The sequence below is a fragment of the Rhamphochromis sp. 'chilingali' genome, assembly GCF_963969265.1.
Source record: "Rhamphochromis sp. 'chilingali' genome assembly, chromosome: 2".
Lineage (NCBI taxonomy): Eukaryota > Metazoa > Chordata > Actinopteri > Cichliformes > Cichlidae > Rhamphochromis > Rhamphochromis sp. 'chilingali'.
Window position 1 is genome coordinate 38,272,340 of NC_137930.1, and position 27,070 is coordinate 38,299,409.

The following is a 27,070-nucleotide window of genomic DNA, read 5'->3' on the forward strand; positions in this document are numbered from 1 at the left end:
ACAAAGAGGGTCTGAGGTCCGTTCTGTTTCTGTTACACTGAACTAAGTACTGGAAATCTGGTGAAAGTCAGACTGGAGGACAGCCCAGTCCATTAACCTACATCAGTTTATGGGCAACCCATCTAGGGTTAAGGATTTGTGTTTAACCACATACTAAACAGGCAAATATTCATAAACTAGAAGATTTTACCTTTTAAATAATAGCTCACACAATTTGGCATTTTGTTAAAATCCTTTCTAGTTCTAGCTGGAGAAAAATTCTGTAGAAAAGATACAGGGATACACAGAAGGTTCATGGATATACGAAGGAGGATATGTAGATGTGACACAGGAGGATACCATGGGTGGGTGAGGTGGAGGCAGGGGCCACCCCTAACAGGAGAAGCCGAAAGAAGGTTTAAGAACAACTGGGGACAATTCTATAAAAAGGGGTGAATGTTGACCAAACCTAAAACCATATGGATGTTATGTTAAGACATTAAACATGAACCTGGCTAATCTAGCAAACATGATTGGAACCAACTAAAAATATGCTCTCAGTCATCTAACAGTGGGTTGGCAACAACAGGTTATATGCAAAGAGCCAAATATTTGCATATAACCTGTTTTTGACTGAATGAAGTAATTTTATATGAGCTGTGAAATGAAGAAAAATCAAATTAAAAAAACTTTTCAATGAACATGAACAACGAATATAGACTACTGCATATCGAGTCTCAAAGCAGCAAGCTGTTAAAGCAGTAAATCCTAGCTCACACTCAGTGGTGGTTTATCTGTTCAGAAGTGCAAAAGTGATGCCGTTCTTTTTATCTATAACAACACACCATGGGAGCTCAGTCCTTGAAAATGGTGAACTGCCCTCTTCAGTTAAAGACAAACTCAAGAACCTCAAACTGGAGACCTCAGCCTTCATTGAATGATGTGACTCAGTGAACATAGTTGCTGTTCCAATGGGGGAAAGAGTGTATGGATGCCTACATGATGCCACATCTTTCTATGGAAGAGGATTAGGGCCAACTGAAGAAAAAAATGTGGGCACGTTTTTTCTTTTTCTTCTTTTCCAGAATTCTGAGAAAAAAGTCAGAATTCTGAGATTAAAGTCAGAATTCTGAGAAAAAAGTCTGACTTTTTGGAAAAGAAGAAAAAAAAGATGTGCCCACTTTTTTTTCCCCAGTGCCCCAATCCTCTTCCGTATCTTTCTGCAAATCACTGAAATAACCAATCAAATATGAGTGTGCTTACTTTTGTAGTTAATTATTATGTTTAACAAATGACTATTGTGATAAAGACTGAAGTCAATGTCATTGTGAGAAACGTCTAAAAATTTTAAACCTTTTTTTAGTACAACATTAGCCACTTCTGAAAGAATATTGCATTTTACGTTAACAGATGACTGTTTCCAGTCTTCATGTCCTCATGGAGGAACTAGGTGTTTGGTGTGTGCCTTTTTTCTTTCTCTCTTTTTTGTTTTTGTTCAAAATCCTTTGTGCACTATAACCAGCTCAACCATGTTTCGAACTTTGTCTCCAAAATGTTCAACCTGAGCTGCCTCTCTATAGGTCTCATTTCCGATCCTGGCTATTCTGGTCACTTGCAGTTAAAGTCGTAGCATCTTCAACTCTGACACCTTCAGCTCAGCCTCCTCCTCCTGTTAGGAGGAAAAGATGATACCTGCTACATGACATTCATTTTTATCCCCACCACCCTGTCTGCATCCTCTTCTTCACCTCTCATGTGCATTGTCCACCTTCACTACCGCTGCTTCTTGCACTTAACACTATTACACCTGTCTCCCTGTAATTCACCTACGTGTATTCTGTCTTACTTCTACTGACTTTCATTCCTCTTTTCTCCAGAGTATACCTCCACCTCTTCAGGCTCGCTTCCAGCTGCTCCCTACTTTCAATACCTCATGGTTCACAGAGGTTTATCTGTCAGCATCACCATAACAAACGAGAAAGGACTCAGAGAAGATCCTTAAGATAATCCTACCCTCACTTTGAACCTATCTGTCACTACACCACACCTCACCACTGTGTCGCTGTCCTTGTACATGTCCTGTATCACCTTCAAATACTTCTCTGTCTTTCCCGACTTCCTCATGCAGTTCCTCTCTTGGCACCCTATCATCTGCGTTCTCCAAATCCTCAAAAGACACAGTGCAACCTCATCAGACCTTCTCTACATCTTTCACAAGCATGAAGTCGTATGGCTTCATCACCTCACTACTTAACCAAGGTTCAACAGTTCTTTCTCATAGCTTTAAGTTATGAGTCATCAAATTTATCCCTCTGTAGTTACTACAGCTCTGAACATCATAATCAGTACCAGTACACCTTTTTCTCCATTCCTCAGACATCCTGTCAGTCTCTAGTATTGTGCTAAAGAATATGTTTAGCTAATATGTTTAGATATGACAGCTCTATAACTGCACAGGTATGTCATCTGCACCAACCAAGATGTTCCACTCTTCACCCTCATAGCTGCCCTCACTTTCTCCTTACTATACGCTACACTTCATGATTCAATAACAGTCCTTCATCTGTCCTCTTTCATTTTCTTTGTCCGCTCCTCAAAGTACTCCTTCCATCCCAACACACTTTCTTCACTGATCATTTGACAATGGGACTTGACTGACCACAGTGGCTATCTTTGTTTCTGAGAATCTGTTTCATACTGATATCAACATTCATTACAAATAAAATCCAACATAAAGGAATGCTCTCCAGCCTGCAGTGAAATAACAAAGTTTAGTGTTGAAAATAAAAGTTTTGCACATTCATTAACACCGTGTGCTCTTCTGCTTATGAATAGAAACCTGTGAACAGTGCATTAATTATGCCTGAGTTAATTTGATGAACTTATAGTGAAAAAATCATTCTGACAGGAAGAAAATTGGGTAAATTTCTCTTTTTACATTTGTCTTCTCAGTCAGTTTTTCTGTTTTTTGGTAAGTGATTTGTCACCACGGGTTTTAGGATGCTGGGATCTCCCTTCAAGAAGAACAGGAGGCAGAGACACTGCCTCAGTTGAACGGAAGAGTTGTTTTCTTGTTTGGTATTTGGTTGCCATCAACACAAACAGGAGCTGTAGCAATACTGCCCGGAGACAACTTTAAAGTGCCTGATTACTGGCACTTAAATTTACATAGTTTACAAAACTTTGGCACTTGGCAGAGATAGACCTCATTCATTTGAATGCAAAGACATGATAAATATACTTAAATTTTTCATGCATAAAAAAATCTCCAGCCCAGATTCTGTGATGTGTGAAGTCTTCTCAGAATTAGTAACATCCTATCTCTTAGTGATGCTGATGAGCTCATCCATGAGCAAACAACAAAACATTGAAAGTCCTTAATTTAGTTTTAAATGCAGAACTTAAAGTCCTCCTAACATACAAAGCACTCAATGATCAAACCCTATCATACTTTAACGACCTTATAGTATCACATTAGCGTTTTGCACTCAGACTGCATGCTGACTCGAGGTTTTTAAAGTTTCCAGAAACAGAAATGGAAGCAGTGCTTTGAGATATCAGCTTTACTTGCATACATACTTGATGCTCTTGAGTGTTGCTCAGTTTATCTTTACAAAGTGTATTTCAAAGCAGCAACCTCCCACATTTTAACATAAAGCCAACAAAGAATGCCAAAAACAGCAGTTCCATTAGTGACCACTTGGCGCTGACTCTAAAAGTAAGTTAGTCCACAAAGACTCCCATGTTAAAATGTCCATCAAGAGAAATCAACATGCTTACAGCAGCTCTTTGAGCTCTACAAAAATCTTACTCCTTCATAACAACTGCAAGTGATTTTTTTTTTTTACTGAACTGATTTTTCACTTCACTGAACTGGACTTTCTCAGCCGTGTTTGTGCTGTTTATGCCCTTTTGGAGCCTCTTTAGTGGAATCATTTGACAAATAATAAGGGTTGCTCTGCAGTTAATTACATTAACAGACTGTCCAAGAAATCTGTACTTTAGTTTTGGTGAGTACATTAATAGAATGTTATTGGCTTGTTCCTCATTAACTCTCATATTTCTTTTTGTGTGCCTTGTACCAGTACAGTTTATGAATACTACGCTTGTTTGCATTATTAACAGTCTACTATCTTGTTCAAATATCTGTAGTCTATAACTGAGTATTTTCTGCATACTTTTTCAGTTGGGGCGTCCGTTTTTTGGACTTCCCTCGCTGAGCAGGTCAGATTGGCTCCTTCTCGTCTTTTAAATCCATCTTACAGACAGATTTCTATAAGCTGACCTTTTCCGTGCCTCCACTTTGAGTTTCGTTCTGTTCTTTATCATCGTCTTTTCCAAGTAATCATTTTTATTATTTCATATTTAGTTTTAATTTACCTGTTTTCCATTTTTAATTATCTTCATTCCTCACTTTTAATCTCTTAGTGCTGCTATTACCTCCCTACCTAACGTTGTTTCACCTTCATATTATTAAATGTATTATCATTGTTTTTTCCCTGTCTTGTCTTCGAAGACAGGGAAATTATTACTTTGTTTTAAAAGGTGTTATGTAAATAAGTTTATTATTTATTATTCTTTGCTAGTTTCACTGTATAAATATGTCATGGTCCTGGGCCATGTGGGCCCAGTATTCTTAGTTTCTTGTTTTTTTTATTTCGTTCCTTATTTAGGCCATGTTTCCTGAGTTGTCCTGGTGTGTTGTTCCCTAAGTGTTTTCCCTTCGTGACTCTTACCCCCCGTGTGCCCCTCTGTGTATTTATGAGCCCTCGTCTCTCTTTGTGTTTATTCCATGTTTCCCCTGCCCGTTATGTCTATGTTCTTCCTGTGCTCTCTCTCTCCCCTCCTGTCTGAACCCCCGTGTACTTCCTGTTTTACTTTGTGACTCCCGCGCCTGTATACGTCATGTTATGTTCACCCCGCCCTGTCCCGTTATGATTATCAGTGTCACCTGTGTTCCCCATGTGCTCCCACTTCCCTCGTTAACCCTCTGTGTATTTATGTCTGCGTCTCCCTCAGTTCCGTGTCGCGTTCTCCCTCATGCTGTGTGGATCTCCGTGTCTCTCTGCGAGTGCTTAGTTTGTTGTTCCCAGTTTAGTTTTGTATTTCCTGCGATCTGCCTCTCCAGCATTAAAGCTGTGATTTTTGAGTTCATCCCCTGAGTCTGTGAGTTTTGCATTTTTGGGTCCTCATCCTGCCTGCCACACAGCGATCCATGACAAAATACACGCTCAGGCTAAAACAAAAAGCCAGAAAAATGTTAACATTGATACTTAAAAGTACAAAGGGTGGAAACCAGTGAGTGACATCACAATGGCTACATGCATGTACAGTCTGAGCCTCATCCTGAAAAGCTTATGAAGTCTCTGTCAGTGTAGAGTTTGTGTGTTCAGCTCTATATCTTTGAAGTCTGTGAATCGGGTTTTCAGTTCAACTGAATGTCATGCCACAATTTCAGGAGTATGTAACATTTTACAACTTGTTGCAAAGGCAGACAAAACTTAAATAAACTTGTGAGAGATGAAGATTAATCGTATTCAAAACATGATCTGAAGATCAAATAACACGAGTATAATTTTCAGATTGAACTCAAAATAAAAAATAACTGCTCACATGAAAGTTAAAATGACTGTTTACTGGAGATTGAGGATGATTCAGACCTTCAGACATGATTTGCCTTGAAGTCAGACAGTCTGATGAGAAACCACTTTGAAGATGAAAAAGCCTACCTTGATCGTTGGCCATCTTGTCTGGATGCTCCACTGAAAAAGCAACAGAGAGTGTGAGCTAATTTATAAAATATGAAACAAAGGAATACATTTACAGGTAAAGCAGGAACGGGTGTTCAGTCTCACACACACTCGGACGCACCTTTGGCTGTCCTGAAGTGGATGGCTTCGGATAGAGGGCCGACTCCTTTGGCATTTTTGGCTTGAATCCTGAAGTAGTAAACAGTGTCGAGGTTCAGATCCACAACCTGGTGGGTTAGTCGGTCGCCACTAATTGCCTCCATCACCCAGTCGTCTATTGGCATGTTCTTATCCAGAGTGTAATACAGAATGTAACCTGTCGAACGAGTTGTAATTATATGAGTAATAATATGTATTTTTAAAAATAGTCATCTTTTTAACCTATTAACATCTACTGGTGAACCACTTGGGTAGTTAGAGTTAGGTTACATTTTAGTTAAATTCTAAAAAAACATAGTTTGAGAAGATAGAAAGGTGTTATATAAAATCAAGCCTTTTGCATACGAAACAGTTCTTCTGTTATAATAGGCGGATGTGATCTGAACTGTAACTGGAACCAGGTCAACGGGACTAGAGGAATTTTTTTTTACAAGTGCGTCACTGAAAGGTGCTGCAAAATATGAATAATTATAGTGAAAAACCTGAGAACTACGATCTGATACCCAGAATGTTTGGGTACATGCCATTTAGAAGCAAATGTTAAAAACATTTAGGAAAAAACAAAACATTTAGGATGTAAAACAGAAACAAGTAGAGGGTTTAAAAATATGCGATCTGTGTGTCTGAGAGTAAGTCTGTGTTGTGCTGTTATGCCCGCAGGGAGCGTTTGATTCGTCCTCGGGGACGCTGCAGGAACAGCGGAGCTCGTTAAAACAGACGGGTTTACAGCCAAGCTGATCGCCCAGAGGAGGAGAGATGGAACAATGGAAGATATTGTGTTAGGTGTGTGCGTTTGGATACACAAAGCAGCTGGGTTCATGTAGTCCTGAAGAGTGTGTTGATGTTTTCGATCTACTTTCAGACTAAATGATAAACCTTAAGCTGAAAAAAATCATCAGAAACTTAACCCTCTCTTCAACTCTAATCAACAGTATGTGTTATTACAGAAAACTACAGCGGTACACCCGTGTGTTTATGTGCAAAGACCCACCTGTGATTCGCCCGTTGGCCTCCATAGGTGGTTGCCAGCTGATCAAAATGGCACGGGGTCGTCCTTCACGGCTTATAACTGTTAAATCTTTGGGGGCGGAGCTAGGAGCTGTCAACAAAACAGAAGCAGTTTGAGAGGTTACAGTGTCTTTGGCTACAGTGGCTACAACACAAATGAAACTGGGCATAGACAATCTGGGAAGGAGGCAGTTTTAAATGGAACAGATAGCACTTCATGATTTCTTTGTTACACACTCCACATTTCTTACTTACATGTAACAACCAAACCCTGCTCAAATGCAGAGTGTCACTGGAAAGACACGCAGAACCTTTACATGTTGAACTTTTAGGTCCCTTGTGGTGATGTCACTGGCTCTCTAGAAGAGCTTTTTGGCAAGAGAAGGCATTTGCAGTTTACTGGTGAGCATAGTAAAGTTATTAATGTAGTGTAGTCGGTTCATAGTGTCACATGATGTGAATTTATTCTCTGAATATAATAAAAATACATGACAATTTTCACCCCAACCTGTCACAGCAGATGGCTCCCCCTCCCTGAGCCTGGTTCTGATGGAGGTTTCTTCCTGTTAAAGGGAGTTTTTCCCTTCTCACTGTAACCAAGTACTTGGTCTTAAGAGGTCCTGTAACTGGTGGAGGTTTCTCTCTATTATTGTAGGGTCTGTACTTTACAATCTCAAGTCTCTAGACGTGGCTTTTGTTGTTAAGTGACGCTATATTAATTGAACTGAATTCATTAGTTTGCTGAATAAATGGGTAAATATTAAAACATTTTATTTCCTTTCAGACTTATTTTGTCCATTAGTCCAAAAGCTTATTGAAAAATACAACTGAATTTCTGTTGACAGAATCAATTGCTGGAGTAGAGCAGGGCGATATGACCAAAAATATTTATCACGATATACATTTGAAAATTTGCGATAACGATATAACTGACGATATAGTTCACACTAGACAAAATACTTTACAACTCCACAACTTTATTAGTGCATTAAAGTTATATAAAAAGTTAACAGTGTAAATGCAAATTCCTTGCTGACAGTTTAACCAAAAGGCATTTTCAGTGGAAACTGGCCAACATATCCTCAGCATAACCACGTATAATATCCACAAAACTTAAAAAGAGGTTATACACACACAATACGGTAATATTATGTTGAAGCACAGTACATATCACTCCGCGAGGCTCCTGCCTACGATAGCCGTAATGCTCCGACAATCCATCAAGCGGTGCGGGTTCGTAGCTTAGCAAAGTCGTACTGAAACATTTGACAGATTTTCGAGCGCCGTGTACATAAAATCGTTTCGAGGTCAGTAAACACAACCAGAATTCATACATAAGGCACACGGGATTATAAGGGGACCTGTCGATTTTCAGAAAAATCAAAGGATTGATTTTAAGTGTGCCGTATTTTCCAAACAACACGGTAATAACGACGGCCTGCTAGCATGCTCTACCAAAAATAGTGCTTTGTTGTGTATCTGACGGATGAAAGCTAAACCAGTTCCACACCACTGAAGTTGGAGCATTTTTACAAACCAATTCTGGTTCATCTGTTTCATTCAATGATCCACTTTCGCCCTTCTCATTCTCCGCCATGCTTTTTCCACCGTATGAAAACAAAGGCACTGCACATGTGCATTTTACCCGTATTCTATCACAACATTTCATTTTCTTATTGTTGCCCAACATTATACCGGTATTATCGTGAACAGTATGATATGGCCCAGCCCTATGCTGGAATTCTTCAAAGAATTTCCCTTTCCTAGCTGTTGTTTAATAATGTAAACTTGTTACTTTGGTCATTTGATTGGCACTTTATGTATTTGTATACTTGGTTGTTAAATGGATGGTTGGATCAGACAGTCATGCTGGATCAGACAGACACATACAGACGGCTTTTCCCTTTCACTGTTTAGTCTAAACATTTGCACAACGTCTGTCTGTGTGGGAAGTTCCAGAGTGGACAATAATCTATAATGAGCTCAGTTCAGCTGCTCTTTGGCTTTGTTGTGACTTTCTGCTGTGTTTGAACTTGAGGAAATTGTACAGAAGGTAATTTTCAACACTTTCCTGAACTGCCCTTTTGTGTTGCTTCTGTTGTGAAAATGTCAAGCGCTCGGCCTCACAAGAAAGACTCTGGCTTGTTGTCCTCCTCCAACCATCACCATGGAAACTAAGTGGCAGCCTATTAGATCTGTAGTGTGTGATGGCTGCGGGTGCTTCCTGAGTTACAGATGTGATTAAAGACGAGTTTTTAAGTTTCACACCAGGAAAGGACTCAAAGCTTGCCCCCCAGAGCTGGCTAATGAAACTGCTTGTTAAATCTGACAAGACGAGCTGGAGGAAATTACAAGTTCCTGCTGAGCCTGTTAGTGATGGTGACAACCTGTACTTATCATAAATATAGAGGAAAACCTTGAGAAAATACATTGTGAACACACCTGCTGGTTAAAGTAGTGGTTCCAGCACTCAAAGCAGATATAATTAAAACTATTTTCAATTTGTAGTCAATGATCCTGAATTGTTGACTATTGAAGATGATCACCATAATAAATGTCACCAAAATAACAATTTTAACTTAGAAACACAACAGGATTTAAATGTGACACCAAGGACTTCCAAATGACAGAGTTACTCTCAGACAATTATTGTCAGTGGGACCTGAAGGTCTTGAGCAGCTACACAGGTTGCTCAAGTGTTGTCACTGATATGATATGAGTGCTGTTGAGTTGGAGGTGAGTGATGCTTTTTTTTAAAAACAAAAAACAAATGAAACCATTGAAGAATAAGAATATTAAGAGGATACTTCACAGGCCTTTGCAGGTAACAGATACAGCCTTTTTGTGTGGTTATTCTTTATATTACATATTAAGGATTTAAAACCAATATTCTCATGAAAGCTTTCTTTAGGTTACAAGCATATTAAGTAAAAATTTTAAAGCTAAAACCGAGTTAAAAAATACGCAATAGAAAATAGTAGAAAATAATATGAATTTTGGATCATGGCTTTGTGATTGCAAATAGAAAGACCATCATTTTGGCTTTCATGGCATGCAGTTGTGACTCCTCACTCTCATTTAGAAATGAATGTTTAATCTACTGTTTTTATTTCTCAGTGTTTCCTTGCGAACAACTTAGGTTAAAAAGAACTGTCCAAAGACTCAAACTAGGTACAGTTCCCAGCCACAGGGCATCTGTCGGAAGAAGCTGGCCAAAACTAAAAGTGGAAAGAAAGTCGAAGAGGAACTTGAAACCAAACATCAGCCCTCCACCACCGCTGTGCTGCTATTGTTTTTCCCAGATGTAGCGATATACGTTATGGCCAAAAATCTGCACTGTGGTCTGTACTGTCCTTTAAAGTCTGATATGTAGTTCCTAGATTTTTTGCAACTTCTCTGAGGACATCATGGTGTGACCTTGACTTTTTAGGGACATCCACACCTGGCAAAATGCTCCATCCCATCAACTGCCAGAATAATTTGACTACCACAACCTGACTGCTCCTTAACCTCTTAATTCTTATAGGTTAGGGCCAACGGTGTACTTTGTTGAATTTTCTTTTTAACATGAATGTAGAGTCTCTTCTATTCTAAAATAATATAATCAGCATGAGTAATTTGTGCAAAAATGCTGAAGAAGAACACTAAAAACACACTCTGTATTTTGTTACCCTGTGTTTATACATGTGTAATAATAATAAAGTTGACTTTAATCCTAAAATGTTAAAGGAAAAAGCAGCAGATTAACCATAGCAGTGCTTTAGGTAGTGAGGTTATTTATTTATTTGTTCAAAACTATGAGTAATTCTTGTGGGCAGACATACTTTGTGTTTTGTTATGTTTTGTTTTTTATTTTGAAGGATTTGGGTGGTATTTTAGATTATCAGCTCCCAGGGGAGGCTGCAGCACTGAAAGCGCTGCAACACATCAAGATTTGTCAAAAGGCTAAATTCTTGTGTGGTACAGCAACCCAGCGAGCCGAGGAACATTATAAACCCTTGCTGGAATATTAGCTCAAAGCCATTTTGACTCTGCAGAGACCTCCATCACAACTAATCAAAAACAAGCTTCAGATTCCTAAAAATAATAGCTCATTAGAGAGATAGAGAGGATTATTGTTGTTCTAAGGCAACACTGTCCAAACCAACAAATGCAGTCTAAGTAGCATACACCGTATGAAAGCTTAATCACCTATTCATTGCTCCACCAAGCAATCGATCACCCACATGCATTTTTTATTGACAAAAATCAAGTTCATTTTGAAAATGAAAACAAAACACACTGAAAAGACAACTTTGCCAGATATCTCAGATTTAACTGAAATGTGAAAGGTAACTGGGTTCAATTCACTGAATAAATGCTTGGAAAAAGATGGTAATTTCTTTATGAACACAGGTTGCAGACTGTCGGGAGTGCTCGGGAGATGATCCAGTATATAGTAGCATGATGCAAGCTAGGGTCATGCACACTGAGAGGCACAACCAAGTGCCTTTGAGCTCCAGACAGACAAGCAGCTGCTGGCTAACCAACCAGATAGGCTGACGGGCTGACAAGACTGCAGTTGTGACAGATGTGGCGATCCCAGCAGACAGAAAATTCAGGAAGATTCAATAATAGAATCAAATAAAATAAAATCCAACCATATCAGAGGTCACTGTCCAAAAGAGTTCAATCCTAGGAACAAGACACTGTGGAGAAGCCTCAAAGTTTCTCATTTTGGTTATGTTCACATCCATCCATTACATTGAACTTTTACTAGCATGGCATACTGAAATGGATGTAAGAGATGAAATATGAATGAATGAATATGAAACTATGCTTATGGCCTAGGAGAAGGTCAACTAACCCTACCCTTGAGTGGCTTGTTAATGACCCATTAGTTTCAAAGAGGTGGAAAAAAAATGCATTTTTAAAGCAAAATCCTCTCAATGCTTTTTATATCATTTATTTCAGGCAACTCCATGTGAGGACCACATACATGAGATGGTGCTAATAACAATAATGCAATTATGACACAAGGAGCAAGATCTTCAGGTTCATCAAGGTTCATCCCCTGGTGTCCAAGTGTCTATAGCTTTTAAATACACCAATACCATTATGTGATACACTCTAATGTACAGAAATATTTCTCATATCTGCATTTCCTATTTTTCATAGTAAGACGGACACGTTATGAGCTGCAGTAAATGCAGTATTTACTTTGTTTTGCTTTTTAAAAAGTGGTCAGTATGTGTATTGTTGTGAAAATATGGTCAGTGTGTGCCTCCAGAGCCAGTGGATCACTGCAGGGACTGAGTGGGCTCAGTCCGTCTGCTCACTCTGAATGTCAATGTATTCCAACAGGCCCCAGGGAACCGGGGCCATAATGCCGTTCACGCTTAATTGGGTGACAAATCCGGCAAACATGATTGTAAACATCCTGAAAGGGATACCTTGACATTTTGATTTCTGTCTGCGGTTGGGTTTCATTGCTGCATTGCTGAGTTGTTGTGTTGTTGCGGGAGAGAGTGGAGTTTCTAGATGACTGTTCACTGAACCAAAACATCATTTCTATCCATAGTTAAACTTCTTATTAAAAGTAATTGCTGTTCAGGGAGGGGAAGAAAATAGAGTAATGCATCTCATTGTTTGGTGTACCCATGCTTCCTGAAGCTGCCCTTTTCCCTAAATGTTACTTTCAGTAGAAACTAAAGTTTCTGCACAATGAATGAATAAATGTCAGTCAAAGATTCACAATACATTCACAAAAAACAAATAAACAAATGATCCACCTCAAACCAGGGTTTTCACAGTTCCCATTCACTGTTTGTGTAATCAGCAGTGCAATCTGGCATCATAGCTACTCATTTAAGGCAATAAGATATACAGTTGGCTGCTTTTCATTTGCATTAAGTTGATTTAAATCAAGGACATCCAACAGTGCTCAGAGAAACAAAGCAACCTTTAATTTAAAGTCCCAGAAAATTATTTTCAAAATTATTTTTGATTTAAATCTAGTTCTGCACCCTGTTTCTTGATTTCTTAAAGTGCTTTGTGCCCCATGTATGTGAAAAGCACAATGTACATAAATCTTCTACAGTAGCTTGAAACAAGTTGTGCAAATAAGGGCTGAAAGACTAATAAAATGCCTTTCGAATAAGTTCCAAGTTTACATAGGTAGTAGCTAATGATTGCATAGAAAAAAGGGAAGCTAAAAATATTTGCATATTTGCATGCATGAGAAAATATTTGCTGTATAAACTTACTGCCTTTCTCCAATCTCCAGTAAGGTTCAGTTCAAAGTGAGCTCTACCAACTTTCCCCTCTCATCCCACCAATAAGCAGCTTTCAGAAAGTGAGAAAGGATCTTCACAGAATGCAGATTTCTTGGTGTGGTAAAACTGTGGCCAAACTGTGCTCTGTCTCTATCTGGCACAGCTACAGTTTGTGCACTTGCAGTTGAATGTGAGGCACCTGTTGGTTGTCTGTGATGGGAATCGTTAGCGCTTCCCTGACTGCTATGTGGTTAAAGGGCCTGTTTGGGAGGTCTTGTGTTTGGGAAATAGGTTCAGAAACAGGTTCGGCTTAAAGTTAGAGTCAGACCTACTATGTTTATGAGATCCTAACAAAGGGCAGAAGCTGTGAGACTTACCTGCTTCATATGTCGTAGCATGCGCCGTCATACTCCAGGTGCTGGACTTGCGGCCTTTGGTGACCATAACAGCGAACTCGTACATGGTGTTTGGTTTGAGGCCAGTGACCGTGTGGCTGAGGGCCGTAGTGTCTGCAGACTGGACACATGACATTATTTGGAAGCTTAGATGGCTTTATGTTAAACTAAACAATACGAGAATAAAGCTGCTATTAAAAGATAAAATATACAGCAAATACAATCAACGGATAAAATTACAAAAAAAAAATAAAATCACATTTCTAACCCTAAACCCTATGCTGTGGGAGTGATCGTGGTGGGGCGCCTGGATCAACAATGCCAGGGCCAATTTTTTGTCCTATTCCAACCCTGAGGTCATTATTATTGAGGAGCTTAAAGGTTTAAACATAGAAATATAATACAGTTATTTACAGCCTTAGACTTTTATTAAAATTTGATAGTGTCTACTTCCCAAACTTTGATGTCTGATGACAGGGAAGAAGAAGCAAAGATGTTGCCACTTTCTCTTTGTCTACTCTTTATTAAGAACAATGGAGTCTGCCCTTGTATAGATTTCCTTTTTACAGTATTATGGGAGCACAGTTCAGATTATTTTTTCTAAGGTCTTTTTCACTCTTACAAGTTCTCAAGAGTTTGGTTTTCCAGGGAAACTCAGTAACCTAAAATAGAACAAGGATTTTTTTTTATCTTGCTTTCAGACCACCATTAATGATACAACCCTTGTGTTTTTACTACTTCACTGCAACAGTGCTGCCTAAAATTTTAAGTTCTTTCTGCCAACTGAGAGATTTTTTATGTCAATAGAAGCTTCAAAAGTGTAAAAAATTATTAATAAACTTTGGTTTGTAAGACGACTCCATTCTCCAAGAGGGGTGTGCATGATTATTCTTGGTGGTATTGAGCAGCAGCAACAGATGGGGCACTTGTAAAAATGTTAGTGAAGGAATGAGATGGAGATGAAAGGTATGAACTTTAATTCCTGTAAGCTGATAAATGAACAGCAGCAGGAGGTGGAGATGCAGTTGTGAGACTGCACATCCTGGAGAAATACTGATAAGGTATATTTGAAATTAGGGTAAATAATAAATGTGTATACAACATCATTTCAATTTGTGACTACAGCTAAAAGAGAGAAAGTGGCTAAAGACGTAATTGTTTCATTGTTTTTGTAAATTACATGCAAGACTTGAATTGTATGAACTCCAGAGTCACGTCCTAAACTGGGACAAACAAATCCAAACTCAAGCCCAAGTTAAGAAAAGTCCCATTATTAAAACTGAAATCCTTTCATTTCAAATATCTAACACAGCATCATTTGTCAGGTAAGGCTTTACATAATGAGTAGATGCTAAGGGAAGCAAAATGTCAAGATACTGTGAACTCCATGTTAAACCTCATGTCAAAATCTAAGTTTGGACCAACAAATTAAGTTATAAGACAAATCAAGAGTAAAGAGAAGTCCCAGAATTTTGAATAATTAGGAAGGCATTATTTAAGAGGTAATGTAAATCTAGTAAATCTAGACCAATAGATGGTAAGTTAAGCACAATGTTAAGATTGTTGAAATAACCCTAATCCAAGACAAGTAAGTCTTGTCCAATCTGAACTATAAGGATCGACAGGTTCCAAGTGAAGAATACAAAAGTCAGATCCATGCAATCAAGTCTCATGACAAAGTTTTCTGTCAAATCCTCAAAATTATCTCTCATGACCGCTGGCTCCTAAGTCAGGTCCTAAAGGCCCAAGTCAAACCCCCAAGGAAATACTGAAGGCAGCTAAGTATGCCCCATACAAATAGCTTTGAGCCTCATCATAACAGCTAAGTAATATACATTTTTTTAAAGTTCTAAGTTAAACCCAAGCTTTAAAAAAAATTATGTAATCTGTTTTGTTTATTTTGCAGGATTAGTTTAAAATACATGTCTTGCTAAAAGCTTATTTTGATTTTTAGTGGAAGCCACTATTTATTTGCACTTCACAGAGACAAGATAATAATCAGTCTGAAATTGAGATATACACAAATCCAAAACAAATTATTTTCTTGGTCCTACTGTTGATTCAACATTACTATGTGATACTAAAGATATTGACAATTAGATCATTTGCTTTTTTTATAGTTTAGGTTTTAGACTTTAATTAATCACTTATTCGCTCCAATCAAAATCAAAGGTTTTATTTCACTTTCAAAATAAAAGTCTGAGGGTAAAAGTCCTCAAATGTAATGTCAACACCCAGAGCATGGACATGAGAGTCTGTGATTTACCTTGTACTTTCCACTGGTGGAGTAGCTTGTCTTCCATTTGACGGAGTAGTAACGAACTTCCGATGACTTCTGGTTCTTGGTCATAGAGTTGTCGGCCCAGGAGACACGGACTGAATCCGAGGACAGAGCCACAGCTTGGACCCCCACTGGGGGGATCATGGGAGTGCTGGTGTCTGGCATGGGAGTGGGGTATTTATCAAAGAGGTGGAAGAGGTCATCCTCAGATGGGTCAATGGGGTCTTTGGGGGGGGGGGGGTTAGCGGTAACCAAGGTGTTTGGGAACATTTAATGAAATCATACAAAGCAATGGAAGTGCAATAATGACGTTTATATATGGGAAACATTATGAAGACAAATATATAATTACATAAATAATAAATAGATAAGATGACATGCAAGTTTGGAAGAGACATGCAGCAGGCAGCCATGTTTGTTGGAGAGGAAAAGGAAGAGTGGTGGATGAAGAAGTGAAAAAGAGGAGAAAAGGAGAGAAAAAAGACAAAGATTAAGGAGACAAAGACAGATTAAAGACGTTATTCTAAACAGCAAGTGGATCCACAGACCCACAAAGGGGTGGGGCCTACAGGACAAACCCATTTGGTGACCACAGTTACTATAATGGACAGAACCAATGGCCAGTGACACTTATTTTTTTAATTAAAGAAAGTGAGGAAAAACAGGCCTTATTAAAAGTATCTGTGTGAATGAAATCCAGCCATCCTGAGCCTTCTGCATATTTAAACAAATATAAACTCATTGATGTGGATCTGTGGTTCCAGAAAACCAGAGAGCTTACGCTACCTTCAGATGCTTTAAGATATCTTTCAGGAACATAAATTAAACACACTGCGTTTAAAAAATGTACCTGATTTTGATCAAATTTCTCCATTTTGTCAATCACTTATTTGTCATTAAATTACTGGGAATCTCTCCAAAATCAAGGAATCATTTGTGTGTGTGTGTGTGTGTGTGTGTGTGTGTGTGTGTGTGTGTGTGTGTGTGTGTGTGTGTGTGTGTGTGTGTGTGTGTGTGTGTGTGTGTGTGTGTGTTTGTCCTTTGCCTATGCGTACAACCAACAATCCCGTCTACATCAAACTTGGTAGGAACCCAGTTAAGTACATTGCTGAGTTTGAAGACATAATGGTCAGTGGTTTTAATGTAATTGCTAAAAAACATTTAATAGCACTTCCAGCTACCCACTTGTGATATGTTTCGGGGAACACTAGTGAATTCTAGTCATGGCATCATCACCACAACTAAACCTACAAGAACACTTCTCACAATTTGCTACTCAATTCCTGGTGCTTCAAAGCAATGGACTACTGCAAGATTACATTTCAATTGGATTATTTTTAGCACTTCCATCAGTTAGCTGTGTTCCCCAGACTCAAGACGCTTGTATACTGTACCAGTATACAAAATACATGTGGATGTACTTCACTGAGGGTACACTCAGAGAAGCACATTTTCATTGACTGTATCCTCTTAGTTGTCCTCTTCAGGAAACTGTAGCATTATGTGTGTGTCCGCTTTCACAACAACAAATTTCTTATATGTGAGGCGTTTGGAGGACATTTACGGGGTTACACTCTCGCCGAACAGATACTCTTTCAGTAACTTGTAAATCTAAAGATAAGAAAAGTCAGTAGTGGAGCTGGAGATGCAGGCTGAATACCTCAGTGAATGTGACTTCTGAACCAGAAAAATGGAAGAGCACCTGAAGGCAGCAGGATGTGAAAAAAAGGCATTAACAGATGCTAACAGAGAGCTGGAACGAGCTGAGGTAAACACAATGAACTAAAGAGTGAATAAAAATAAAAGCAACTCTGCTGGTTTCAGCTCTGTGACCTCTGATCTACAGACCGTCAAACCTACTGAAAGCAGAAACACAGTGATGCAGATCGTTTAAAATACACACAAACACACCCACAGTAGAGTTAAGAGCGCTGTTTACTGATTCACTGCGAAGCCGTTGACACGAATTTGAACTGAAATTTTATTTTTAGTCTTTTTCATTTAATGAGCAAAACAGCCTGTAGGGCAGCTAAAAATGAGCATTTGTAATGCGGGAAAATCTCTGTGCAGTTTGGTACTGGCCAAAATGCTGATGACTGAGATCAGATATATGGAATATGGAAAAGTTAAAAGATGCCAAAAAATATATAAGAACAACTTTATTGCTTATTTAAATGTTGCTTTACTTTACTGTGAAAATAGAGGGCAGCCAGCTCCAGCTGAGAGTGCTTTTCTTCTTCTCATTCTATTCCTCTACCTCTACCTTCTACCTCTAGAAAATAAGAGGAGAGAAAGCTGATCTTTGTCTGTCCTTCTGCAGTATTTTTTTTCATGATTCGAACATCTTTTCACCGAGCACACTTACTGTCTGACACCCACACACACAGATTTTAGAAGTGTAACTCGAACAAACCCTTTTGAACTTTACATCTGCTCACACTGCACTGTCTCCTCGGGCTTCACATTAACAGTCCTCAAATTCCACCTACACTATCTGGACTTCGTGAGGGGTCAAACTGGGCTATAGATTTAAGCTGGCTACCACAAAACTACCTCCATTACTTATACTGACACACTGATCAGTAGTGATTCTACCGAATCCATGTATTTACAACCATATACCCAGCAGTGGTCTGGTTTTATGCATAAAGTCTTCTCTTGCAGCCACATTTAATGTAACAAGAACAAGAGTGCTTCAAATTATTAATTTAATGAAATTATTAAATATATGTGATACATAGAAGAATACTTATTATGCTCATTTCCAGACACATATTTGTATATTTCTGGACTCTATTATAATAGCTGTGCATGAATCATGAAATAAATAACAGACACACACAGAAAAAGAGCAAAGTGTCTGCTACTGAAAGAAATAAGCCTTACAGTAAGATAAAAGTAGATCTCTTTGTAGAACAAACAAATCTCGAGCTTACATTTTCATATAACAGTGCAACAGATCGATATTTTTTATGCCACATAGCTACCATAAAAATGTTGTTTTTTAAAGAAAGAGCTGACAGGAAGTAGAGGATTTCTGGTACACAATTGGTATGCATCTGCAAGCCACACCTGCCTCCACCTCTGCTCCTCCTTTTGGTGCTATGTCTGACCTAGTCAATAACAATAACTGCTCTCCAGTCATCCAGCTTTCCACATAGAGCTGTGCCAACATAGAAAGGTCTCCAAAAGGAGCCAAATATAAGGTACGCTTACTAAATTTGCTTTTACAGTAATAACTTTTAAAGTGTGGCTTATGTTTCCAAATACCTTTTAGGGACTGGATTAGTAGATTTGTGATATGTGGATGTCACCAGTATAAAGACCAGCTTCTTTTAGTAAGGGAATACTGTTGACATTGAGAGTATTAAAAAAGTTCAGTTGGAAAATTTTTTTTTCATATACATGGATATAGCTATAAAAATAATATTAAAGTTTTACATTTTGTTACAAATATTTGATGATAAAATTAAACAAGTTTAAAATATTTAGAAGTAATTCCTGTGAGACAGAAACTTCAAACTGTTCTTAACACTTGGTTTGACAGTTTTTGTCATGTCATTGAATAAGGACACCCTAATATGGTCATCTCAGGCAGCCCCACCCACCTGCTGCTAAAAGCCCTACATTCCTAAGAGATAGCCAATCAGAGGCAAGTAGACGAAAAGAGAGGAACAGGACTTAATTTCAGACAAAGGGTGAACTAAGGTGCAGCACCAAAGTCTTTATAAGACAAAGATAGATTATTTTGAACTGTAATTAATGCAGAGCTACTCTGGTAGAGTCCAAGAAACTGAGTTGGAAATATTGCAGAATGAAAAAAAGAAAGAACAAAACCCCCAGTAATATTATTTCAATTTGATGACAAGTCAAATAGCTTTACTGCATTATTACGGTTTACACCACTGGATGGTATCGCAGGTTGAAACTCTCTGTGCGAGTTCATATGAGGGTAGCATCAGCTGTGGGAGCTGACGCGGGCTCATCCTGTTGCATCTGCAGTGTAAACGAGAAAATCAACATTGACATCTGATGTGCAGCTGCAGGCCATGAGAGAGAGAGAGAGAGAGAGAGAGAGAGAGAGAGAGAGAGAGAAATTGATCGAGGAGGTGTTTGGAGCTGCGGGGCGAGCTGCACCAGGCGGTGTCGTGGTTAAACTGGTCGTCCAGCATCACAATAAAGCTCCAGTCAGGACAGAATACTGATGAGGATGAAGGACACGCCTCTTCCTCCACCCCCACTGCGCTCTTCTCTCTTTTCTCCTCCTTTCTCTCAAAAGTCCTCTTCTGTATTCTCACATTTCTTCATCCTTTCTAATCCCTCTTACCTTCCCTTACTGCTTTTCCTCCTTCCCTTCTCCTGCTCTAACTTTCTGTTCCTTCTTCACTTCTCTCTTCCCATTACGTTGTCCCTCGTGTATTTACTTCTTCCTTCCTCTCCATTCTTTTTTCTCCCACTATCCTCTTATCCATCCCATCATCTCTCTCGCTGTCTCCCTGTCTCTGCGGTCCTCCAGTCGTTGATTAAATGGTAGCATGGCGGTTGGTTAGGGATCAGTTCTGCAGTGTGCGGGCGGCGAGGACGAGGCAGTATATTAACGAGGATCCCGCCGTTAACGAGCCATTTTTTTAAAGCTCTCGTAAAAAAAAAGAGAGAGAAAGAAAAAGAAGAAGAAGCCTCTCCAGCAGGCTGCTGCCATGACAGGACACACAGACAATGTGTGTGTGCGGGTGTAGGTGTGTCTGTGTGTCACTGTTGACGACCTTGGCAGAACAGTAATGGGTTTAGTTTCTATCTCAGCCCTCAGGGTCTCGGCTTATCAACTCCTGACTGTCACATTGCAACGCCATGTTAGACTGTTTATCTGTAAAGAACTCCCCCTGTATCTGTGCATCGCTGAGGAGCTCCAGCTTTGTGTATGCATCAGTGCAAAATGTATGCATATGTATATGTATCTCTACTCTGGATGTTTCTGTGAGATTCCAGAAAACGTCAGATAGGGCTACGAATCTCAGGAAATCTAAGTTTTTGTCTACAAATTTCTAGATTATTCCATTTCTGTCTACAAATCTGCAGGTCTTTAAAACTCAAGATGCATCTTAGGAGTTCTAGATTACAAGATGTGTCTCTGCACATCTCTAAAAAATGCTACATTCCTCCAGAAAACTCTGGAATCTCCCAGATACCAAGGGTTCCAGATGTTTCTACCTATATCCAGAGAACTCATAAAATTTGTAAAATTCTTTTTTTGTGTGTTTGAACTCTCTGGTTGACATTAGCATATCTACAAATCTCTAAAGAACCACAGGCATGTCTTCAAATCTGCTGAAAATCATATATGTATGATCCAAAGAACTCCAGATGTTTCTACGTGTCTCTAGAAAACTCACGGTGTCTATGCATTACTAACAAAACTCTGGATATTTCCTCAAACATGTAAAATAACCTCACATGGTTTTGAATCTTTATGAAGATCAACATGTCTCAGAAAGACTGTAAACATTTTGACAAATCTCAGAAACATCTGGAGTACATGTATCAATGCAACATTTCAATGTGTCTGTATTTCTATGAAACTCAAGATGTCTACATATCTTGAGACAGTATCCCCATTCAGGATGTCCTATAATCTCTAGAATACAGATATGTATTCTTGTCTAGATAACCAGAGATTCCTTCAGACAACTGGAGACCTGTTGCATTTGTTGAAAATTTTAGCTATATATGTATGGAGAACTCCAAATGTGTCTACAGAAAACCTGATCGTACCTATCTACATGTAAAGATCTTCAGGTACGATCAGTGCAGAATGCCAGTAAGTCTAACAATCTACAGAAAGCCTCTGGAAGTGCTGAAGTGTGTAGTACTACTTAGCCAACATATTCATAAATCAACATGTGTTGGTGTATCTCTATAGGAGTCCAGATGTGTTTACATATGCCAAGAGAACCTCCAGATGTACTTACAAATCTCTATGGATCTACAGATCTCTCAGACACTCAGGTGTGTTTAGAAATGTCCAAAAAGCTCCACATGTGGAGATGCATTACTACAGAACTCCAGATGTTTTCAACAATATCTCTACAGCCGCAGGTGTTTATCAAATATCCATACATCTCCTTATGTGTTTCTCCACAAGACCAAATATGTTTGTGTAATTCAAAAGGTCTCTCGATGTGTTTACAAATACAGAACCCCAGGCGTGTTTACAGATCTCTGCAGAATTGCAGGTGTATCTATATTGCTATAAAAAAATTAACTTTTTATTGTACGTCTGCAGAACTACAGAGAGAAAAAGTATTGCTCACTGTAAACATGACCACACCTGATCCTTTGTCTCTTCTTTTGGACTTTTATGCCCTTCTTGGTCATCTATTTTTCTGCCTCCATACTCTTTCCATGGGGTTTCATTAAAGTTGATGAAATGTCTCTCTATCCAGCGACCCTTTCTTCTGTTTTTCTCTGTATGAGATCCACATCTGACCCTTATCTCCCATCCACCGCCTCTCCCTTCCTCTCTTAAAGAAATCTCAATCAAAGACAACAAGTTAAAAATAACCTCGTTGTGAGTTTCCCCACAAAAACATCCAGCACTGAAGGTTAAGAAACTTTGGTGAGCCAAGTTTTCTCCACTGCTGGTTTTTCCTGTGACTATCATCACATCATGAGGGTAGAACCGTTTTATGAGAGTTATAAAGGATTTATGTCAGCTGCAGGCTGCTGGGCGTGCAGAGAAGGGCCAGCTGTTTAATTCATAAGATGAAACTTGGCTCTGAGTTGGATGTGTTTCATTTATCTCACTTCTGCAGCTCATCGTCTACAGGGACAGCTAATGAGTCTCTCTCTCTTTCACACACTCACACATGGTATAAAGGCATGGGTATAAGCCATCAAACATTATATCAATCAATATATAAACAAATATAACTACAGTACATGTTAAACACACCAAAGGCTGTGGAGTTACATGTTAGCAGAGTCCTCGGCATTAATATTTCAGGACTTCACATCCAGATTAAAGCCTAATTATTAGAAAGTGCCTCTTCTAAATCAAAAATATAACTACACTGGTTTCACTAGCATCAGCTCAAACCTGCCTGGAAGAGAAATTGCAAACAAAACAGCAAAAAAATTTGATTAAAGCCATCTCTGTGTGCTTGCTTTAGCCCCTCCTTCAGTGTTTAAAAGCACAAAGCCAGATATATCAGCTTTTCAAAAAGTTTGATTTTCCCAGTCATGAGTTTGACTTGGATATTGATCAAGCTGCAGCCTCAAGCACTGAAAAATGAGGCCAGTGTGGAAGTGCTAAACCTTCCACAGTTTCTCTAGTGGCCACTCGAATTGGCTCCAAAAGAGAGCGAAAGCAAACATGTTTACAACCTGATACAATCTTCATCTTACTCAACTGTTCAAACAGTAACTGGACTTAAACCTCTGCATGATTAGGTGTGTGTCCACTTTGATAGGTGGGCTATTACAATAAGCAAAATATGACGTAAAAGTGTAAGTGTAATACTGTTATTATTTCTCAAGCTATTAATCCTACTTGCTCCTACAATGGCTGCTACCGCTACTTCCACTGAAGTTAATAATTTCAGCTACAACTACTAATGCTAAGGCTTAAAATGCCCAAAAAGCTACTAATACTGTTGGACACATACGCTCCATCTAGTGATACAGCTAATACTGCTAATATAAGCCTCATGTTATGCACTGGCATGTTATTATATTTTAATCAAATCTGATGCCTTAGTGCTCTGTAAACACAGATTACTAGGATTGTTATCGGCACCTGGTGAGTCATCCTACCTGTCAGGGATCGAGTGACGGCGCTCTCGTACAGAGGGACTCCCTCCCCAGCATTATTGAAAGCCTTCAGGGAAATCACATAGTGCGAGCTTGGCTCTGAGGAGAAGAAAGACGGAGAGAGAGCGAGTCATTTTAAATGGCATCTGCCACAGTACATTATCATGTTAAGATGCAACTGATTGCTTGCTGTCTTCTATGTGTTTCAGCAGGGTCTACTTAAAGGAAGCATCATTAAAAGTAAGCAGGGAAAGGTCAAGACTAGTTTGACCAAAGTGACTCGACATGAACACAAGTCTTTAGCTAAACCCTGCTCAGTGACTGTAACTTTTCTGTAGTTTGACAGTAAACACAGAAAGCTGCACTTTTTCAAGAAGATGCAGGACTTGAAATCTGCCAATGTTACAGGATTTTTAAAAATGAGGTGTTAGAGGGGGACTGCCATGTTATCAGTTGGTATAACTCAAAAGCACAAGATTCAGTAATGAGGTGGGCCTAACCTAGAATACCATAGATGCCCAGTCAGAAGTGTCCTACTGTTCACATGTGGTTTAAATGTCATAAACTGGCTTTAACTAGTTTAAGCAAAGAGTTTGTGGGACAGACGTGGTCCAAATGCCTCATCTGGTCCATATAAGGCAGGTGTGGCTGAACTAAAGAAGCAACAATCAAGGCCAAGTTGGTCATGTAGGTCAAACATTCCTTTCTATTTGGGCCACAAAGTCAACGGTGCAGCGGTGCATCTGCAAGCCAATTGGTAACCCACTTTATCATGTTTTTTGTGATGATTGATCCCTGACCTGTTTTATTTTGTGGGTTTTGCTTGTCATGCTTGCTCTCCAACGTTCCACATATGCACATGAAAGGCTGGAGAGCTCTCAGTAGAGAGTCCTGCTGCCAAATATAAATTGCTGCTGGCGTAAATATCAATCTCCCAGTGACAACAGTAGCTCTAACTAAATTATGTGTTATTGAGCTGAGTAGCAGAAGTAAAGAAAATCGTCTCACACATCCTTTGTTGTAAATTTTCAAAGGACTTACAGAATTGTAGGCAGTGGACCAAACCACCATGAGGAATATGAGGGGGATTCAGTTTTTAGAACTTTATTGTTTTGAAGTCATAACTAGCTGTCAGAGCTTCCACTACATATAATTGCATTTTTTTGATTATTTTGTTCTATTTTTCCCACATATTTTCTGCCCACAGTTCCACTGATGTGACAAATAATTTTGGCGGGGTTAGTGGCCAAGTCACAGCCACCCGCTTAGCCACACCCTTGCCGCAGACATCTGTAGTCATCATCATGCAGCGGCTCATCCTGCCACAGCCGGTCACGCGTGATGATGCTGCATGTTCTCACCATGTTGCGCCAAACCTTCGCAGCAGTTAGGCAAACACGGCGGCTCCGCTCCCCAGACGCATGAATTAATGATCGCTATGAATTATAAATACCGTGTACATATGTGCACTCACTCCCATGTGTGCATGCAACACAACGGCCCGATTTTATTTTTTCCATCACTCCTCCATTATGAGACCTGAGATGGGAATTCTCAGCCACATATAAAATTGCACCCTATTTGTTATTGTCTTCTTTGGCATGCAAATTGGTTGTTGCACTCACTGGGGAGGATGTTTTCTCTTTTTCGACCTTTCACAATTAGATTTCCACCTCAAGCAGCTTTCTTATTAAATTCTTTTAAATTATTGATCGTAATTAAATGGGGGGATTTCATCTTCATAATGAATTAATGGAAGAGGCAAACGCTGTGTGTCAATATTGGCACGCTGTCAGCAGGAGCAGCTGGATTTATGAAGGATGAACTTATTAAGTAGGTGCTGTTGATAAGCATGCTGGAAATGCCATGACATGATGAATTATTTTGGCGCTGATAAGAGGAAGGACAAGAAATGAAAAAAGGTTCTGACAGTGATGGAAACTATTGGTGATTAATATTCTGCTTATGACTGCAGGTGTTTCTGGCTATGAGGCCTGGTGTTGCATCAGGTGTCCTACAGCTCTGCCAGTTTGCCCTTTAGCCAGACACTAAGTAGATCCAGAATATCCTAAATTCACAGTAAGGCACCTAGCTCCTAAAGGATGAACACTTTGCTGAAATAAGTAAAATTCTGTCCACATTAGTTGTTTTACACAGTCTCAGTATCTAAATATCCAAAACTTTTCCCCCAAACTGTGATACTTTGTCCTAATGGGCTTTTTGTGTATGTGTATGTAAAATCACAGTCAAATAAGAGCCATTACATTAAGACGGTTCCCACTGGATGTAGATAATCTCATACTCTAAGATGTTCTCTTTGGAAGCAAGGTTGAATTTTAACAAACTTTGACTTTAGTAAAAGGGTGAATAGCCTATAAAAATGAGCAACTTGTGTCACAAGAGTGCCTCTACAGTAAAAATAAGCCAAGCAGCCTCTCAGGATGAAATAAAAAAAAAAAACAACCATCTCCTTGGTGGTGGTTATCTTCTGGCTCGTTTTGATAAACACAGACTCCAATGTTAAAATGTCCAACTTTACAGCAGAAATTAACATGTATACAGCCTTTTACTGATAACAGTTTTGGTCTCTATGGATAATTTCAGCCTTCATAACAACTGCACAGGGATGAAGTTTTATATCACTCATCCATCTGGATACAGGAGTTAGGAACTTAGTGAGTCTGATTGACTCACTAAGTACAGTGGGAGTGGTGAGCTCCCTGTCTAACCAAAAACAGGAGAAAACAGTTGAGTACCCAGCACAGAGAGCTATAGACAGTCCAATCTGCTAGCCCACCCCTTACTAATCTGAGGCAGTGAAATGGACCTCTCTATCACCTCTGCAGTCCTGCTTTGAGGTGCAGACTGCCAAAGATGTTTGTGCTTCTGTTTTGGTTAGTAACAATTATACGCTTTTTGAATATTCATGATTTATCAGCATATGTTACCGTTTTGTTTCAGTACATTGAGCTGTAATGAAAATGCAGGAAAAATTATGTCGATCCATAAGAAATGGTGACCTGTTTTGGCCTCAAATATTAAACCTGTCCACTGCTTGCAGTAAATCAGACTTTGAAAGTACAGCTCTCAGTTGGAAGGTCTATTTTGTCTCCTTTTGTTGGCACTAGCTGGTGGGTAATGTAGGCTGAATGTGTCCTGGATGAAAATGGTATCCATTTTCTTTGCAAACTATAGGTGAAGTCACTCCAGCCACTTTCATACCTAGGTTTTCAATGGAGTAGTATCTCTGCTTGCTGTCCACTCTGACCGTCTCAGCGTAGGGACTGCCTACTCCATAGCCAATAATGTAACCCCTGACCAGGATGTTAGGGCTGAGCGGTGGAGTCCAGGACATGATGATGCTGTTGGGAAGCGGCCTGACATGCAGGGAGCTCGGCTGGTCAGGCACCTGACTCTCTGCAAACAAACCAACAATAA

General features: G+C 39.2%; 1 protein-coding gene across 3 annotated transcripts in view; it reads right to left on the bottom strand.

Moving 5' to 3' along the window:
- dcc (DCC netrin 1 receptor) overlaps positions 1–27,070 on the bottom strand; it is a 381,171-nt gene that overhangs the window by 74,491 nt on the left and 279,610 nt on the right. For 2 of the 3 annotated variants that reach the window (XM_080907574.1, XM_080907575.1), the window contains exons 15-21: positions 26,855–27,049; positions 23,636–23,731; positions 15,812–16,050; positions 13,528–13,666; positions 6,880–6,987; positions 5,851–6,045; positions 5,709–5,741 (exon numbers count right to left, since the gene is read on the bottom strand). In XM_080907574.1, the coding sequence (XP_080763700.1) occupies positions 5,709–5,741; positions 5,851–6,045; positions 6,880–6,987; positions 13,528–13,666; positions 15,812–16,050; positions 23,636–23,731; positions 26,855–27,049 (1,005 nt within the window). The remainder of the gene's footprint in view (positions 1–5,708; positions 5,742–5,850; positions 6,046–6,879; positions 6,988–13,527; positions 13,667–15,811; positions 16,051–23,635; positions 23,732–26,854; positions 27,050–27,070) is intronic. The other variant, XM_080907576.1, reaches the window with a different exon arrangement.